The sequence below is a fragment of the Caretta caretta genome, chromosome 1 (assembly GCF_965140235.1).
Source record: "Caretta caretta isolate rCarCar2 chromosome 1, rCarCar1.hap1, whole genome shotgun sequence".
NCBI lineage: Eukaryota > Metazoa > Chordata > Testudines > Cheloniidae > Caretta > Caretta caretta.
In genome coordinates, this window is record NC_134206.1 from 68,942,284 (window position 1) to 68,961,517 (window position 19,234).

At 44.5% G+C, this 19,234-nt stretch overlaps 1 protein-coding gene across 5 annotated transcripts in view; it reads right to left on the reverse strand.

The window, feature by feature from the left end:
- Nucleotides 1-19,234, reverse strand: part of DIAPH3 (diaphanous related formin 3) — a 530,405-nt gene that overhangs the window by 371,706 nt on the left and 139,465 nt on the right. For all 5 annotated transcript variants that reach the window (XM_075128866.1, XM_048851760.2, XM_075128870.1 and 2 more), the window contains 2 exons: nucleotides 12,498-12,839; nucleotides 11,269-11,383 (listed from right to left, as the gene is read on the reverse strand). In XM_075128866.1, coding sequence (XP_074984967.1) covers nucleotides 11,269-11,383; nucleotides 12,498-12,839 — 457 coding nt within the window. The remainder of the gene's footprint in view (nucleotides 1-11,268; nucleotides 11,384-12,497; nucleotides 12,840-19,234) is intronic.

The following is a 19,234-nucleotide window of genomic DNA, read 5'->3' on the forward strand; positions in this document are numbered from 1 at the left end:
ATAAATGTTGTCACCCCACACGCGCCTGAGCCCATGCCCCAATCTGTGCCCACACTAGCCATTCTCAACCGCAGTCTGTGATCCCCACAGCAGCCCTGTGTGCCCTGCTCTGTCCAAACCTGGCTCCACAGGCACAGTGCTGTGATGAACTTCTACTCCTGAGGAAATTCTGCAGCCGGCTGTTCTGGTGCCACAGCGGCCTCTGGTTGGCAAAAGATGGAACTGCAGCACTTCTTGGGCAAAATGTATGTGAATGGGGAAACTGAGGCACGCTGCCTCATGGCTTGATGGCTGGGTGCCAAGAGAACTATATCACAAACTGCCTTCGAGATGACTAATCCTCTTGCAGTAAACTAAGAGGAGAGCTGTGACATTCTGTACCTTGGGGGAGCATACCGTAATCCCCATATTCTTCATTTTCATATAATCGTGATCTCAAATACAAAGCATGCCTTGTAAGGAATCAGGGGAAAGGTTATGATCTGCTGAAAGTCATTTCTCTATCCATGTGTGTATCATTAATGCATATGAAGTTATGACAATTGTGTTGTACGATGGTCACTAAAGCATGCTGTAAATTGGGGAATCAGCCAGATATTAGCTCCCCAGAGGCAACAGCAAGGAAAGTAACCAACGCCTGGGCGGCGTGTCAAATAGCACATCAACAGTCATTGTCCAGCAAGGGAGATACAATACAGCGACTCACCTGCATGAGGCCCCACCAGAGGAATTGCTCAGCCTTGCTTGAAGAAACTCAGCAATGCCACACAGACATGCCTGGACTTGTGTTCTACAAGCACATGGACTGAGAGTATAAAACAGGCAGAATGGACACATACCGGGCCTTTCTCTTGCCCCCACCTATGCTGCAAGGGACCAGGACACTGAGAAGACAAGACTCCAACAGAGGAGATAAGTTTGTTCCTTAAACCTGGGTCACTCTATTAAGGACTGCAATATCCAATGCGGTGAGAAAAATGCTTAATCTAGTTGCTGCCCAGTCTAAAAGGGTTGAGAGTTCAGACTGCATGTTATGTTTTATTTTATTTTGGTAACCACTCTGACTTGTTATGCTTTGACTTATAATCACTTAGCCCTGGTCTACACTAGAAGCTGAGGTCAAATTTAGCAGCGTTAAATCGATTTAACCCTGCATCCGTCCACACGACGAAGCCCTTTTTTTCCCCCGATTTAAAGGGCTCTTAAAATCGATTTCCTTACTCCACCCCCGACAAGGGGATTAGAGCTTAAATCGGCCTTGCCGGGTCGAATTTGGGGTACTGTGGACGCAATTAGACAGTATTGGCCTCCGGGAGCTATCCCAGAGTGCTCTATTGTGAATGCTCTGGACAGCACTCTCAACTCAGATGCACTGGCCAGGTAGACAGGAAAAGGCCCGCAAAGTTTTGAATTTCAATTTCCTGTTTGCATGGTCACCTGCAGCTTGCCATGCTGGCCAGAGCTCATCAGCAGAGGTGACCATGCAGAGCTCATCAGCAGAGGTGACCATGATGGAGTCCCAGAATCGCAAAAGAGCTCCAGCATGGACTGAACGGGAGGTACGGGATCTGATCACTGTATGGGGAAAGGAATCTGTGCTATCAGAACTACTTTCCAGTTTTCGAAAAGCCAAAACATTTGTCAAAATCTCCCAGGGAATAAAGGACAGAGGCCATAACAGGGACTCGAAGCAGTGCCGCGTGAAACTTAAGGAGCTGAGGCAAGCCTACCAGAAAACCAGAGAGGCAAACAGCGGCTCCGGGTCAGAGCCCAAAACATGCCGCTTCTATGATGAGCTTCATGCCATTTTAGGGGGTTCAGCCACCACTACCCCAGCCGTGTTCTTTGACTCCTTCAATGGAGATGGAGGCAACACGGAAACAGGTTTCGGGGATGAGGAAGATGATGAGGAGGAGGTTGTAGATAGCTCACAGCAAGCAAGCGAGCGGAGAAACCGGTTTTCCCAACAGCCAGGAACTGTTTCTCACCCTGGACCTGGAGCCAGTACCCCCTGAACCCACCCAAGGCTGCCTCCCGGACCCGCCAGGCGGAGAAGGGACCTCTGGTGAGTGTACCTTTTAAAATACTATACATGGTTTAAAAGCAAGCATGTTTAGTGATTAATTTGCCTGGCATTCGTGACTCTCCTGGATGTACTCCCAAAGCCTTTGAAAAAGGTTTCTGGGGAGGGCAGCCTTATTCCATCCACCATGATAGGACACTTGACCACACCAGGCCAGTAGCACATAGTCGGGAATCACTGTAGAACAAACCATTGCAGTGTATGTTTGCTGGCAATCAAACAACATCCATTCTTTATCTCTCTGTTATCCTCAGGAGAGTGATATCATTCATGGTCACCTGGTTGAAATAGGGTGCTTTTCTTAAGGGGACATTCAGAGGTGCCCGTTCCTGCTGGGCTGTTTGCCTATGGCTGAACAGAAATGTTCCCCACTGTTAGCCAAGGGGAGGGGGGAGGGGCTAGCCACGTGGTGTGGGGAGGCAAAATGCGACCTTGGAACGAAAGCACATGTGCTATGTATGTAATGTTAACAGCAAGGTTTACCGTGAAAGAGTGTACCCATTGTTCTAGAAAATATGTCTTTTTAAATACCACTGTCCCTTTTTTTTCCTCCACCAGCTGCATGTGTTTCAAGGATCACAGGATCTTCTCCTTCCCAGAGGCTAGTGAAGATTAGAAGGCGAAAAAAATGCACTCGGGATGAAACGTTCTCTGAGCTCATGCTGTCCGCCCACACTGACAGAGCACAGACGAATGCGTGGAGGCAGACAATGTCAGAGTGCAGGAAAGCACAAAATGACCAGGGGGAGAGGTGATGGGCTGAAGAGAGGGCTGAAGCTGAAAGGTGGCAGCAGCGTGATAAGAGGAGGCAGGATTCAATGCTGAGGCTGCTGGAGGATCAAACTAATATGCTCAAGCGTATGGTTGAGCTACAGGAAAGGCAGCTGGAGCACAGACCGCCGCTAAAGCCCCTGTGTAACCAACTGCCCTCCTCCCCAAGTTCCATAGCCTCCTCACCCAGACGCCCAAGAATGCAGTAGGGGGGCCTCTGGCCACCCAACCACTCCACCCCAGAGGTTTGCCAAAGCAACAGAAGGCTGGCATTCAATAAGTTTTAAAGTTGTAAACTTTTAATGTGCTGTGTGGCCTTGTCCTTCCCTCCTCCACCACCCCTCCTGGTGCTTCTCTCCTCCACCACCCCTCCTGGGCTACCTTGGTAGTTATCCCACTATTTGTGTGATGAATGAATAAAGAATACATGAATGTGAAGCAACAATGACTTTATTCCCTTTGCAAGTGGTGATCGAAGGGAGGTGAGGAGGGTGGTTAGCCTACAGGAAAGTAGAGTGAACCAAGGGGCGGGGAGTTTCATCAAGGAGAAACAAACAGAACTTTCACACCGTAGCCTGGCCAGTCATGAAACTGGTTTTCAAAGCTTCTCTCATGTGCACTGCGCCCTCCTCTGCTCTTCTAACCGCCCTGGTGTCTGGCTGTGCGAAACCAGCAGCCAGGCGATTTGCCTCAACCTCCCACCCCGCCATAAACGTCTCCCCCTTACTCTCACAGCAAGCAGTAATAACAGTGGGAATATTGGTTTCGCTGAGGTCTAACCGAGTCAGTAAACTGCGCCAGCGCGCCTTTAAACGTCCAAATGCACATTCTACCACCATTCTGCACTTGCTCAGCCTGTAGTTGAACAGCTCCTGACTACTGACTTGGTACTGTGGACACACTCCGCCGACTACATGCACTTAGAGCATTTGTGTGGGGACACACAAAATTGACTGTATAAAAACGCTTTCTACAAAACCGACTTCTATAAATTCGACCTAATTTCATAGTGTAGACATACCCTTAAAGACTATCTTTATAGTTAATAAATCTGTTTGTTTGCTCTGAAGTTTGTCAGAGGCTCCCCCTGGGATAACAAGCCTGGTACATATCATAGAATATCAGGGTTGGAAGGGACCTCAGGAGGTCAACTAGTCCAACCCCCCTGCTCAAAGCAGGATCAATGCCCAACTGAATCATCCCAGACAGAGATTTGTCAACCCTGACCTTAAAAACCTCTAGGGAAGGAGATTTCACCACCTCCCTAGGTAACCCATTCCAGTGCTTCACCCCCCTCCTAGTGAAAGTTTTTCCCGAATATCCAACCTAAACCTCCCCCACTGCAACTTGAGACCATTGCTCCTTCTTCTGTCATCTGTTACCACTGAGAACAGTCTAAAGCCATCCTCTTTGGAACCCCCTTTCAGGTAGTTGAAAGCAGCTATCAAATCCCCCCTTATTCTTCTCTTCCGCAGACTAAACAATCCCTCAGCCTCTCCTCATAAGTAATGTACTCCAGCCCCCTAATCATTTTTGTTGCCCTCCACTGGCAATTTTTCCACATCTTTCTTTTAGTGTGGGGCCCAAAACTGGACACAGTACTCCAGATGAGGCCTCACCAATGCCAAATAGAAGGGAATGATCACGTCCCTACATCTGCTGGCAATGCTCCTACTTATACAGCCCAAAATGTCGTTAGCCTTCTTGGCAACAAGGGCACACTGTTGACTCATATCCAGCTTCTCGTCCACTGTAACCCCTTGTTCCTTTTCTGCAGAATTGCTGCCTAACCATTTGGTCCGTAGTTTGTAGCGGTGCATGAGATTCTTCCGTCCTAAGTGCAGGACTCTGCACTTGTCCTTGTTGAACCTCATCAAATTTCTTTTGGCCTAATCCTCTAATTTGTCTAGGGCCCTCTGGCCCTACCCTCCAGCTTATCTACCACTCCTCCCAGTTTAGTGTCATCTGCAAACTTGCTGAGGGTGCAATCCACGCCATCTTCCAGATCATTATGAAGACATTGAACAAAACCGGCTCCAGGACCGACCCTTGGGGCACTCCGCTTGATATCGGCTGCTAACTAGACATGGAGCCATTGATCACTATGCATTGAGCCCGATGATCTAGCCAGCTTTCTATCCACCTTATAGTCCATTCATCCAGCCCCTACCTCTTTAACTTGCTGGCAAGAATACTGTGATGACCGTATCAAAAGCTTTGCTAAAGTCCGGGACTAACATGTCCACTGCTTTCCCTTCATCCACAGAGCCAGTTATCAATTTCTTTGTTAAACTGACTAATTTACAAAGTCCAGCAGGCATTACTCGACACTGTAAGACAGAGGTTCCTAGGGTTGTGTCTGGGACTGGAGATATTGGCTAGTGTCATTCGTTTGCAGGTAGCTGGGATCAGCTTACATGCCAGAAGCTGTGTGTGAACAGCCCAGGAGTGGGGGTTCTCACAGCAGAGCAGGGTAAGGCTGGCTCCCAGAGTCAAAGGTAAGAGAGGCCTAGCAGGTCACCCGTCCAGATAACACCAGAGTGGAACGTCACAGCATCCCAGGGGGGGCTAATGGTTGGCCACCCTCAACTGGAGACAAGAGGACAAACAAATCTGATGTCCAAACAAGTCTAGCCTCTTAGAGTCTTTATTCTTAGGGGTAGCTCTGGGTTGACCCTGTCGCTCCCTGTGGTTAACCGCCCCTACTACTAGGGAAGTGGGAGCAGGATGGGTGTGCAGGTATTCGTGGCCTTTCGATGGGACAAAGTATCAGCCCTCTTGGAGATGGGGGGCAAGGAGGAAGGAGTTTGCCACAAGGCATTGGTGATCTTTGAAACTCCTTCATGAAGAGGCAGAACCACTCTGGCCGGTGCTGTGGAGCAGAAGACATCTAAGAGAGTCCAAGGACTGCTCTAACTTCTCCACCTGAAGGCCCAGGTTGGTGATGACCCTCTTCAATAGTTCCTGGTGCGCTTTAGCGTCATCTGGAGGAAACAGGGGAGGAGGCCCCGTTATAGCCTCGTCTGGCAAAGACGAGGAAGATGCCGGTGCCATAGGGTCCTCCACAACCATTGGTGGCCCTGGGGGTCCTTGCACCCAAGGCTTCATGCACTGGAGAAGGGCGGGAGAGAGGCAACTGGTCTCTCCAAGGCTCAAGACACCAAGTGGGCAGCCTGGGAAAGCTGGGTGAACCCCCGCAGATTTCATGGGTGCCACAGGACCGGTTTTGGTGCCGACAATGTAGCCAGCACCACTGGTACCGGAGCTTGTCCCGCAATCAGGGAACCTCGCACCAAACCAGAACTGGATCCTGAGCCATTGCTCCCAGGCAATCAGCGCAGAGTGGAAAGGTGGCTCTGTCCCAACCGGTGCTGGTCACGCTGCCTGGAGTCCCATCTGGAACAGGGTCTTGGGGACTAACAGCATGTGACGGATCCGCAACAGCCTGGAGCCAGCCATCTACGTCTTGCACTTAATGAACTGTACCGGGATGAGGCACGAGATCAGGAATCGGAAGGGGCCTGGTGCCAGGAAGAGTAAGCACGTGATGATGCCTTTCTGGGGGATCAGAGACAGTCCAAGGAATGGTAGCATCGATCCCTTGCCTGGTCTCTGGAGCGGTACCAGGGTCTCAGCAATACTGGATGCCAAGACCAGTACTCCTGTCAGGGGGCGCGTGCCTCCAGAGGTCTGCACCTGGTCACCAGTGAGCTGTGCCTCGAGCCTCTCTGCCCGTGCCCAAGATTGGAAACTGAATGGGGCTGCACAACGCTTGCCTTTCACGGTCAGAGGCGTGGTGGCTACGGGAGGGCGAACACTGGTGGGACATCCCCTGCAATGGGGAATGGTGCAGCTGCGGTGGGAACCATGACGGTCCGAACGCGGGTTTACCCCATGACCAGGGAACCGCAGGAGCTGGTGTAGGTGGAACCGGGAGGGTCATGATCTCCTGTGCTGACCTGCAGGGCCTCCAGCATGGATGGTACTCAGAGCTGACAGAGGCCTCCGCCACTGTCTGGGGTGGCTGGCAGGTAGTGGGCTGGGCTACATCGCTCAACCGGTGCTTGGGCCCGAGTTCCCGAAGTGGGTGAAGAGTTGCCCAGGATGGGAACTTTTTTGCACCCAGTCTTATCCTTTCCCTTGTGTGAGGTTGGAGACAGAGCTCGCACTGTCTTCTTGGCCGGAGCCACGGATGGGAACCAGTGCCAGACAGTGGATGGTCCCAGTGGGGCACTGTATACCAAGATCACGGTGCTCTGGTACCAGGGCGAGGGCCGACTTCGTAAGGAGCGCTCTTAAATATCGCACTCCTCCTAGTCCTTGGCTTGAAGGACTTGCAAATCTTGAACTTTTCACTAATGGGCCCCTCGCCCAAGCAACGCAGACAGCTGCTGTGTTGATCGTTAATGGGCATGGGCCTCTTGCAGCAATCACAGGGCTTAAAGCCTGGGGATTGGGGCATGCCCCGTCCCAAGGCAAAGTCCCGTTTGGGACCTACAAAGTCTAACTATAGCTAAGGGATTTAATAACACTTACAGGAACACTACATACACTATAATACAAGCATCACTGAGTTCGTACAAACGAAAAAGCAACAGCACTAGCTGAAGCAGCAACAGTTCCAGCACCATCACTGGTGGCAAGAAGAAACAGAGGGGGAGGAGCTGGCGGCGCCCTATATACCATAGTATGTGCGCCACTCCAGGGGGCACCAGAGCTGGTCCCCTACGGACACAGCTGAGGGAAAAACTTCCGGCACCCGTTCACGTGGCAAGCACACACACACACACACACACACAAATTGAATGGACATGAGCAAGCACTTGAAGAAGAAAGTGTTTGGTCTGTACAAGTATAACAGCAAGCACCACCTCACATCTAACATATGGCGATGCTGCTCATTCACACTGGAGTGTAGCTTGAGAAAAAGATATAGGTAAGTCAATAACCTGGTTAAGATGAAATTACCTTAGATAAAAAGTTTGGATGTGTCCTTAAGGACATCTTGTCTTTGAAGACTTGAGTATAAGGAGGTTCTACCATTAAGGCTTATAATTCACTGACTCTTTTTGCAGATGTTATAGCCACCAGAAAGAGTATCTTCTGGCAGAGGAGAGGCAAGCAAGTTGCTCTTGGCTCAAATGGAGGACCCTTACTAGGGAAAGTCCCAATGACTGGGGAAGAGAAAAGACTTCCTCTGATGTGGTACAAGTCTCTGACGTCTCTGGAGCATAAGGGTTCCAATTCACTCATCACAAAGGGGTCAGAGGAGAGAGACTTCGTATTTCTACCAATCACTGGCAGCAACTCCGATCACACCAGACCTGACCGATTCTGAGATTTCAACTTTGATAGTACCGATGGAAAGGGTGTTACCAGAACGAGGTCTGATACTGAAAGAGCCCCGGCTCTGAGAGTTAGTATGTCCTAGGAGGTTGACAGAGTAGGTTTGCTTCACTTATATGGAGTAGCCAACTAAGAGGAGGAACTGCTCTTATATTTATGCGAGTGTTTTCTGCCTTCCTGATGAGTCTCTGATGGGTTACAGGCTCCCCTGTAGCAGAGCTGGGCATCATGGCAGACATGCATTCCAAGTAGATTCAGCTTGATGTACAGGAAGGGTCCCCTGGCCAAGGTCCAACTGTGGCTTCTTGGTCTTTTCTGTAAGGTATTTTCTAAGCCTAATTTCCCATGACTAATGGATACCGCCAGAGAAGGAGCAGCAAATATTGCACTTACCTGTGACGTGTGCTTCCCCAAGACAGTACAAGCAGTGCAGATAGTCACTGTTGACCAAAAGGAATGAGGGCAGGAGACAATTCTTGAAGCCCTGAGTTCTGGGCATAGTCCGATACCCATAAAAGAGTGTATGGGGGGGAGGGTTGCCCCAGAGATAAGGAATCAAACTACAAAAACTTTTCTATAGTTTTTATATCTTTAAGAGTAACTATATAGAGAAAGCACTAACACAATCTTTAATACGTACAGCATGAAGTCTTGAAGGAGGAGAGCTCCGGACAGTGGAGGAAAGCAAGGGCACATGCACATGCCAATGGACATGTCTTTCAAAATTCTCCTACTCCAGGCGCATAGAGCGCATGCCTACCCCACAGTGGAATACAGACAGGAACCAGCTTTCAAAAAAGAACAGGGTTTTTTTCCCCAAATCTGATTTTTTTTAAACTCTGATCAGTTGACAAGCAGCCTCACATACATTGTTCTTATGTTTGTTGCAGTGGCATGCCTTTTGAGAATAATGTAACTAAGCACATACAAAACAGAGACTTCAGAATGGTGCCAGTCTGACAGTGCTTTCCTGAAAAAGCAATGCTGCATAGGTAGCTAGAAGAGTGAGTTATTTAAAAGTTAATGCATGTTTGTTTGGTTTCTTTGGCTCAAGCCATTTTGCCAGATGCTTATCATTTTAGCACCAACAAATCTAGAAGGGATGGGGTTAGTGTGAAGTTTAAGAAAAATTTAAAAAAAACCAGACATTTACAGAAAAATAAATTGTCATTAGCTTTCAACAATTTTATTTCTAGAACTTCAACAGGTTAGTAAGTGTGCAGCTGAAATTACTAAACATTTTCAGTAAACTTATTGGCTCATTCAAATTCCTTTCTACCAAATAAACAAACAACAAGGACTCATCTATTAATGCACCTAATGCGATCTAAAGAATAAATTCAAAATTCTTGTCCAGACTCTGAAGGAGATAAAGGGGCAATGTTGCTCAACCAGTGCTCTGATTTACTATGCTGTCCCCAGCACTTACTCAGTTTTGTCAATGCAATGAGGCATGACATTACCTTCATCTGCCACTCCCATGCTACTCCCTATGTCAGGGATACCCTCCATATACCTAATTCTCAAGCCACCAGTCTCACCTCATTCAAGTATCTCATAGAAACTCACTTCAGGCATAGAATCTACAATAAATGAACTAAAACAAAAAACTTCTTTACAAAGAAAAAAAAATCAGTCACCCCGCGAAGTTAATACAGCCATGTTCAATCTCATGCTGTCGTTCTTCTCATCTTCACCATCACATCTGCATTTTAGACTGCAAGTTTCTCAAGGTATCTGTTCTGCAAAAGCCTATGAAATGCATCTCTGGATGCAATCCTAATAAATTATAACTTATTAATCACCCTGAAATAAAGGTAATTCTTGCCATGCAACATAACAAAGGGATCAGATTCTGTTAATCCAAACAATATTGTTCTTAATACCACATCAATATCTGAAACCATGCCACTAGCACCTAAGAAATAAAAGCAATCACCACAATCATTATTCTGATGAATACATAGTTAACTTGGTACAGAAACAATTATTTCTGTATCAGTATAGAATGTCAGTGTTTTCCTCAACAGTCAATGTTAGTGAAGATATACAAATCTCTATTTTGACATCTCCTTAAAAGCATACTTCAATATAGCTGTGAAAGAAATATGCCCTGTCACTGAAAAAGTGAAAACTTTGGAGAATTTCTGCCAAGGGCAGTCCTAACCCATAGATGCCACCAAATCTACTGGTCTTGTCTCCCCACTTCTGGGACAAGGGAAACAGCTCACAGTTCAGATTTTCAGATGTCAAGGGGACATGAGATTATTAATTTTCCTGTTCAGGAAGGTAGCAACACACAACCACAGGCTCTGAAAGGGAAATCCTTGGTTGCAACATACTCAGAAAGCAAATGGAGAGAAAGAGGAGAAAACCAGGAGCAGGCTACATGAAACTACTTTAGAGAGGGGGCTGCCCTCTGATTATCCATGGGATAGCTGACCTTTCCACAGGCCTAAAAAAATTGGGTCAGGGACAGACTGAACAAGAGCAGGATTTCATGTGTAGGAAGGAGGGAACCTCGTGAAAAAAGATCACCAAGAACGGTTTCTGGGAAAGCCTGGGTCAATTATACTCACAAGTTTAATCGCTGCAATATTTGTTCAATGTGGGCGTGTCTGTATCCTTGGTGCATCAATAAATCATGTATATTTGCAAGCTAAACACCATAACTTCTGCACTCTACAATGAGACTCACCAGTTTGCCAATAGCTCATCTTTTTATATTGTATGAACAGATACTCTTAAATATGACGGAACAAAATAGTCTGAAAATACCAGGAAGCATTTTGGTGTCTTTCACTGAAATTTTTGTTCTAACTCTCACATTACATACTGCTTTCAAAATGATGGGATAGACTATTACTTCTTCAATAAAAATGAAGCATGACTCTAAAATTTACTATTTTTCAGATTACATATTTATGTGCTCTCATGTAAAATACGGAGAGTCAAAGTAGTTGATATATATACTATTCTTTAAAATTAGTAGGCTGTGATTACAAATGGTTTGTTTGATTAGAAAAAACAGCTTTAAAAGTAGTAAATCAAGTCAATGAACTACTTACCTTTCTTTTGACAACAAAACGTAAGCTCCAGTTTGCAAAGCAAATCAGCACTCTCATACTTGTCCTCATCTGCTACTAGCCAGAAACAGTTTTCAGTCATTTCATGCGGCCTAATCTGCAAAACAAAGAGATATCAAAGATTCCTTGTAAATATGTAGCATAACCTTCTGTAAAATTCTACTTTGCTGTAAGGTCTACACAATACATAACAATGGTGAAGCAGCTGGTTGCTAAGACTGCCGCATACCATGCTGAACAATACTGTCTCATTGTTTCCAGGTACACCCATCTATCTGTATCCATCTGTTCTTCTGTTGCCCCTTGTTTTGTACTTAAATTGTACGTTCTTTTAGGCAGGAATTGTCTTTTTTGGTTGCATGCGTGTACAACACCTAGCATAATGAAGTCCTGGTCCACAACTAGGACTCCTAAGTGGTACGATAATACAAAATAATAACTGGACAGTTGAAAGGCTGCATGTTCATAGAGTATTTCAATCACTGTTTTCACAACTACAAAGATTTCTAATTTTGAAAATACGGTATATCTAAAATATATTAATGTACTAAAGATATTGTTTAAAAGAAATTAAATGCTAATGTTTAGAAGATGTCAATACAAACACCAAGATCTTTAACACAAACTGAGTTTTATCAACTTTTGTTTAGAATTCTTAGCATAAATCTGACTTTTCTGTTGAAGCGCTCATGACAAATGTCTATAGACAAAGATTTTAATATAAAGTATTTTATCAGTACTACCTTATTAGTTAAAGGGTTAAATGTGCGCTGAATATAAATATAGAAAATTTGACATCAGTGTAGATTTAAAACATCATCAATTTTAAGGGAGACCTTCTCTGATTCAAACACAAATATAATACTTTATTTTTTTAGCTATATTTTTCCAATGAATAACTCTTTACACTGAGTTTTTTGATCCAAACATTTGTATTAATATAAAGGATAATGATTTTTTAAAAATTGATTATTTTTAAAGACGACCAAGTGATAAGATGGAAATACTGACAGAAGCAGAACTCCCTAGAGGAAGGAAGGAGCAAAGAGTGGGGAGGAAAGAAAAAGTAAAGCATAATAGGAGATTAATACAACATTATATTTTCATTAAACTGACATTCATTCTACACAGCTTACCCATCTGGCAATGCCAAATTACTATAATTTCGATGGTAAATTAGGCACCAGAAATTTTCCACATTTAAGTTTTACCTTTGACCAATTGAGCCTTTTCATGGTGATCTCAGGTTTGAATTCTTTTTTAGGCTTCAATCCAAAGGGCAATGTACGTGGAGGCGGAGACCACTGTACTCCAGGTAAGCCTGGTGGCGGAGGAGGAGGTGGTGGTGCACCAAAAGATGGAGGCATTCCCGAGCCCTTCAAAAAAGGCAGTGGTGGAGGTGGTGGCGGAGGTGGCACTGCTCCATGAAAAGGTGCTGGTGGGGGAGGTGGTAGTAATTGGTCAGGTGCTGCAGCAGCTGGTGGAGGAATAGATGTGCCTCCTTGTATTGATGGTAAAAAATGAACATCTGATCCATGTGGTAAGGAGTCATACTGGGGAGAAAAAAAATTTATTCACTCATTTTCTTAAACTGAGTGCCATAAGGTTCATATTTACAGAATAAATAGAAAAGTAATACTTTCAGTGAGACTCCTTCTCCATGAAACAATGAAATATGAATTTTATTGAAACAGACATGGTCTCGTTACGTCCATATCTTTCATAATAAAAGTTCTTCGTCTTGCAAACACAATTTAGACTCAGAAGCAGACACAAAAACATACCTAGAGATACTGTATTCAACACCTTGTTTCATTGGACGTGATACAATTGCTAAAACAGACAAGGTGGGTAAAGTAATTTCTGTTGGTGAGAGAGGCAAGCTTTTACGCTTAGAAAGAGCTCTTTTTCATAGTATTTCTAAGAATAATTTTTCTTGCTCCTAGATGGATTTTTATCTAAACCAGCCAGAGTCTGAAGCAAACCAAAAATCAAGATGGTCAGATCCTCAAGCTGCTATTACAACTCAAAAAGAACTATTCCAACAATCAAGGATCCAGAACCAGTGGCATCACTTGGGACTAACTTGGTCCAGTGATTATTATAAACTACATGGACAAACAGGACTTGGGGAAAAAAATCTGTTTTCCTAGACAAAAGCCATTCACATTCTTAGAAGAAAGTTTTGATTCTGCAAATGAAATAGTAAGTTTCTAGCTCTAACAGTTGTGAAGATGACATCACTTCGTGTTTGGAAGGTTAAATCAATACCGTGATATTCTAAATGTGCATGATCCATAGCAAAGTGAAAATTGATCAGAGACTATTTGGTGAGGGTGTGCTTCAAATTTATTAGGCACATACCAACCCAGCAGCTGATATGAAAGAAGAAGCCTCAGAACAGGATCCATAAAGTAAAAGTGAAACTGACATGGAAGACAACTCAGGAAAAAACTAGACTTGGATCTGCTATTGGAAATTTTAAAAAAAGAATGAAGGCAGGAATAGAGAAGAGGTGTAACAAAAGCAAGGTGCCTGTTCAAGGAATATTTGGCAATTATGAGTTTTACTGGTATTTGTAACACAAGTTATTCAATTAATACTTTTTTAATAGTGAAACAGCTCTGTATGTCCATGGCACCTAGAGCATATGGAGACATGCCTTTTTTAACATTTGTATAAATCTAAAATAAAACTATAATTTCTGCACTTTTGACAAATTAGTTGTAAGTTGTTTTAAACATATTTAATAAAGAGTTGATTGACAATATTATAGAGATCAGAAATACACTTTTAGCTACTGGTTCTTATTTATATTACTGACCAGAAGAATAGAGATAGACTACTGCAGTATATAGACTATTTGTTGTTTGTTTCTTTTATAAATGTCTAAACAACAAGATGAAAGTGATAATGAAATGGGTGAAAGTGATCATGAAATTATAGAGCAAGTGAAAAAGGAAGGCAAGTGTAGATCCTCGACTTAGCAGGGAAGCGGAACTAACAACATCAAGATAGCTGAGGTCTATTTCTATGTCTATTTCGCTTCAGTCTTCTGTAAAACCGTGACCAGATATTCCACACAATTAATATTAACGACAAAGAGCAAGGAACACAGGGAAAGAACAGGTTAAAGAATATTTAGAGAAGTTAAATATATTCAAGTCAACAGACCCTAATGAAATTCATCCTAGGATACTTAAGGAACAAGCTGAAGCAATCTCAGAACCAATAGCAATTATCTTTTGGAACTCAGGGAGGATATGTGTAGCCCCAAAGGACTGGAGAAGGACAAACATAGCACCTATCTTTAAAAAGGGGAACAAAGAGGAACCAGGGAATTATAGAACAGTCAGCCTCACTTCTGGAAAGGTATTGGGGAAAAAAATCAAATTAAGCACCAACAGGACAATAGGATTATGAGGGTCAGCCAACATGGATTTTTCAAGCACAAGTCATGTCAAACCACACTAATTTCCTACTTTGACAGCATTACTGGCCTAGTGGAGGTGGGGCCGGGAGACGAGGAGGAAAAAGAAGAATGGTTACTCACCCTGTACAGTAACTATGGTTCTTCAATATGTGTCCTCCCCCCCCATGGGTGTTCCACTTTAAATGCACTAGTGACCCCTGTACTTTTGATCAGATTTTTCTCACAGCAGTGTCCATTTGGCCAACACATGCATGTTAGTCAGTCTCATGCCCTGTGCCATTGTTATGTAACACTGCGCAAGTGAACCGCCCTCAGTTTCTTCTCTTTGGTGAAGCTCCATGACAGAGAACTCTGAAGCAGAGAGAAAGGAGGGCGGGTAGTGGAGCACCCATAGGAACATACATCTCACAGAATCACAGGGTGAGTAACCATTTCTTCTTCGAGTAGTGTTGCTGAGGGAGCTTCACTCTGGGTGACTAGCAAACAGTATCCTCTAAGATGGGGTGGCTTCAGAGTCGAGTCCAGTAGAGAGGAAACTACAGACAAGCCAAACACCGTGCCAGAGCTGGAGTCGTGAGTTATGGCATATGTCAAGGTTCCTTCCCCACTCTGAACTCTAGGGTACAGATGTGGGGACCTGCATGAAAACCCCCTAAGCTTATTTTTACCAGTTTAGGTTAAAACTTCCCCAAGGTACAAACTATTTTACCTTTTGCCCTTCGACTTTATCACTGCCACCACCAAGCGTCTAACAAATATGTAACAGGGAAAGAGCCCGCTTGGAAACATCTTTCCCCCAAAAATCCTCCCAAACCCTACACCCCCTTTCCTGGGGAAGGCTTGATAAAAATCCTCACCAATTTGCACAGGTGAACACAGACCCAAACCCTTGGATCTCAAGAACAATGAAAAAGCAATCAGGTTCTTAGAAGAAGAATTTTAATTGAAGTAAAAGAATCACCTCTGTAAAATCAGGATAGTAAATACCTTATAGGGTAATCAGATTCAAAACACTGACAATCCCTCTAGGCAAAACCATAAGTTACAAAAAGACACAAAAACAGGAATATACATTCCATTCAGCACAGCTTATTTTATCAGCCATTTAAACAAAACAGAATCTAACGCATATCTAGCTAGATTACTTACTAAGTTCTAAGACTCCATTCCTTTTCTGTTCCTGGCAAAAACAACACACAGACAGAGCAAACCTTTGTTTCTTCCCCCCGCCCCTCCAGCTTTGAAAGTATCTTGTCTCCTCATTGGTCATTTTAGTCGGGTGCCAGCGAGGTTATCCTAGCTTCTTAACCCTTTACAGGTGAAAGGGTTTTTCCTCTGGCCAGGAGGGAGTTTAAAGGTGTTTACCCTTCCCTTTATATTTATGGCAGCATAGCATTTGATAAATGTATGTATAGAGGTTCAAGTAGAAAGCTTTACAGATTTTGATAATCTGCTCATTCTTGAGGAAGGCCTTAGAGGCAGCGATGGATCTTGTAGAGTGAGTGTGTATATCCAAAGGTGGTTGAATATTGGAAGACTAGTAACAAGCGTTAATGTAGCCTTGGAAAGCCTCCAGTAAGAGATTGCTGACCCTTTTGATCTATCTGCTAGCAAGACGAATAACTTGTGGGTCTTTCTGAAGGACTTTGTCCTGTGTAGATAGAAGGCCCGGCCTCTCCTAACATCCAGGGTGTGCAGCAGAGATTTAGATGCAATTTGGGATAGAAAACAGGCATATGAATAGGCTGATTGAGATGGAACTCAGAGGAAATCTTAGGTAAAAATTTGGGGTGGGGTGGCAGTGTGATCTTGTCCTTAAAAAAATGCTGAAGAGGAGAATGCCATCAGGGCCCCTATTTCTCCAGCCCATCACACCAACACGATGGCTATCAGGAATGCTGTCTTCAGTGACAAATGGAACAGTGACCAGATAGACAGAGGTTCAAAGGGTGATCTTGTGAATCATTTAAGGACCAGATTGAGGTCCTATATGGGAGTAGGAAGTTGCACCAACGGATAGAGGTTTCCTAGCCCTCCGAGGAATCTCACAGTAGTCAGGTGAGCAAAGACAAAATAACCCTCTATTGGTGGCTAAAAGCCATGCTGGCTGCCAGGTGGACCTTTATGGAGCTCATCAACAGACCTGAGCTTTTGAGAGTTAGGGCGTATTTCAATATATCCGGAAGTGATACAGTCACTGGAGGAATCTGTCTATGTTCATGCCAGTTTACAAACTGAGAATACATGTAGCGAGTAGATTGTTTCTTGCTATGTAATAATACCCTTTTCACATCTTCTGAGCAGGCTACGTCTCATCCCTAAAGCCATGGACAAACTATGCTTTGAGACGAAGCACTGTGCGACTGGGATGAAGAATATTCCTGCTCTCCTGGGAGACAAGATGAGAAGCAGTGTAAAGAGTAATCAGACAGCAAACAGCCAGTTGCCTCAGGTAAGGAAACACATTTGTCTAGGCCAAGTCAGTGCTATTATGACGACTCTGGCTTTCTTTATTTTGAGCATAACTTTGGCTATTAGGAGAGTTGACAGAAATGCGTAGAGTAGGGAAAAGCATCCCCTAGGGATTGGTGAGCCTATCCGCCCCTAAAGCAGAAGTGAGTGCATTTCTTGCTTGACTCTGTGGCAAACAAGTCTGTGAAGTGCCCACTGATGGAATATGTAAATATGCTGGGGTCTATTTCCCACTTGTGGTCTTGGAAGAATTATCTGCTGAGAGCATACATGGTCATATTCTGTGAAACTGGGATATAGGCTGCTGTGATGATAATCTGGTTGCATATGCACTAATGCCAAAGCTTGACAATCTCGGTGCAAAGGAAGGGGAATCTCATTCAGCCTTGACAAATGATGTAAAACTTGCATGATATATTGTCTGTCATGATCTTTATGTGTTTGCCCAAATTAGTGGTAGGAACCACAGAGAGGTGTATATGACCACTCTGAGCTCCAGGATGTTGATGTGTAGCATTGCCTCTTGTGATCTCCACTTCCCATGTATAAGCACTCCTCATCCAAGCAAAGAGGCATCCGTCATTATGACAACATTTGGGGAAGGACATGCAAATGGGATTCCTGTGCACATGCTGTGATGATCTCTCCATCAGTTGAGGGATTGTTTTACAGAGGTACATATGGAAAGAAGCATATTTAAACCATGTCTGGTTGGTGAATTGACAGTTCTGAGCCACCTTGAAAGCAGCACATTTAAAGCCAGGCATGGTATGTAATGAAGTTCCACGAAGCGACCTCTCAGCAACCAGTTGTTCAGGTAAGGGAATATTAAGACACCTTTCCTGCAGAGCTGTACTGCTACAACCGACATGACCTTTGAAAAGACCCTCAGGGCAGATGACAGGGCAAAAGGAAGCACTCAGTATTGAAAGTGGTCCTGGCCACAATGAAAGATAGGAATCGTTTGTCTGAAAGTGGATAGTGATGTGGAAATGCACATCATGAAGGTCAAGGGCTGAGAACCAATCTCCTTGCTCTAGTGATTATAAGTGATAGTAGTCCTAGGTCGGGTCTCCAATCTCCACTCCTTTTTGGTACCAGAAAGTACCTTGAATAAAACCACTTCCCTCCGTGCTGCATGGAGACTGGTTCTATAGTTCCCAAATGTAAGAGTGCATCTGTTGCTTGATGAAACACTCTCTGAAGGGGGGTACCCGAAGAGGAATGAGGAAGGGGGGGTTCGTTGGTGGAAGAGAAGTGGATGGTGTAACCTGTAGGGATCATCTCCAAAACCCACTTGTCTGTAGTGATCAACTCCCAGGCTCACCTGAAGTGGTGAAGACACTCACCAAAGGGAGGAAGACTACTGGAATCAGCACAGCTGAGGAGTAAGGGAATGGCGGTTCAGACCCTCAACCAATCCCTTAAAATTGATGCTTGGAGGTGGATGGGTACGAGGCGGGAGGCTGAGAAGAGGACACCTTCCTTTTCTGAAATCTCTGCCACCTTTAGTATTGCTCATAGCACCTCAGTGAAGAAAGGAATTAGATCGAGCAGGATCTCCGGGCAGTGGGACTTGCTGAGTTCTCTCTTGTAGATGGGTGTATAAATTAGATCTGTTGATTAATTGCAGTTAGATTTCAGGTAAGGTAGATTTTAGAGTCCTTTAATGTTCTCAGAGACTCGTCCATAATATCTACGAATAACTTAGACCTATCAAAATGAAGGTCTTCTACTATACTCTGGACCTCTTTTGGGAATCCAGAGAGTTGGAGTCAGGAGGCTCTTCTCATTTTCACTGCAGTAAGCAATCGAATGGGCAATGGTATCAGCGGCTTCTAGGAAAGCTTGTAGGATTGTCCTGGCAATTATCTAGCCCTTTGCAATAATTGCCTGGAACTGATCCCTGTGTTCTGTCAGTAGATGATCCATGAAAGAGGTCAGTTCAGTGAAATTCACAGAGTCACACTTTGCCATCAATACTTGATAATTGGCAATTCTAAACTGCAGGGAGGCCAAGGAATAAGACTGTCTCCCCAGTAG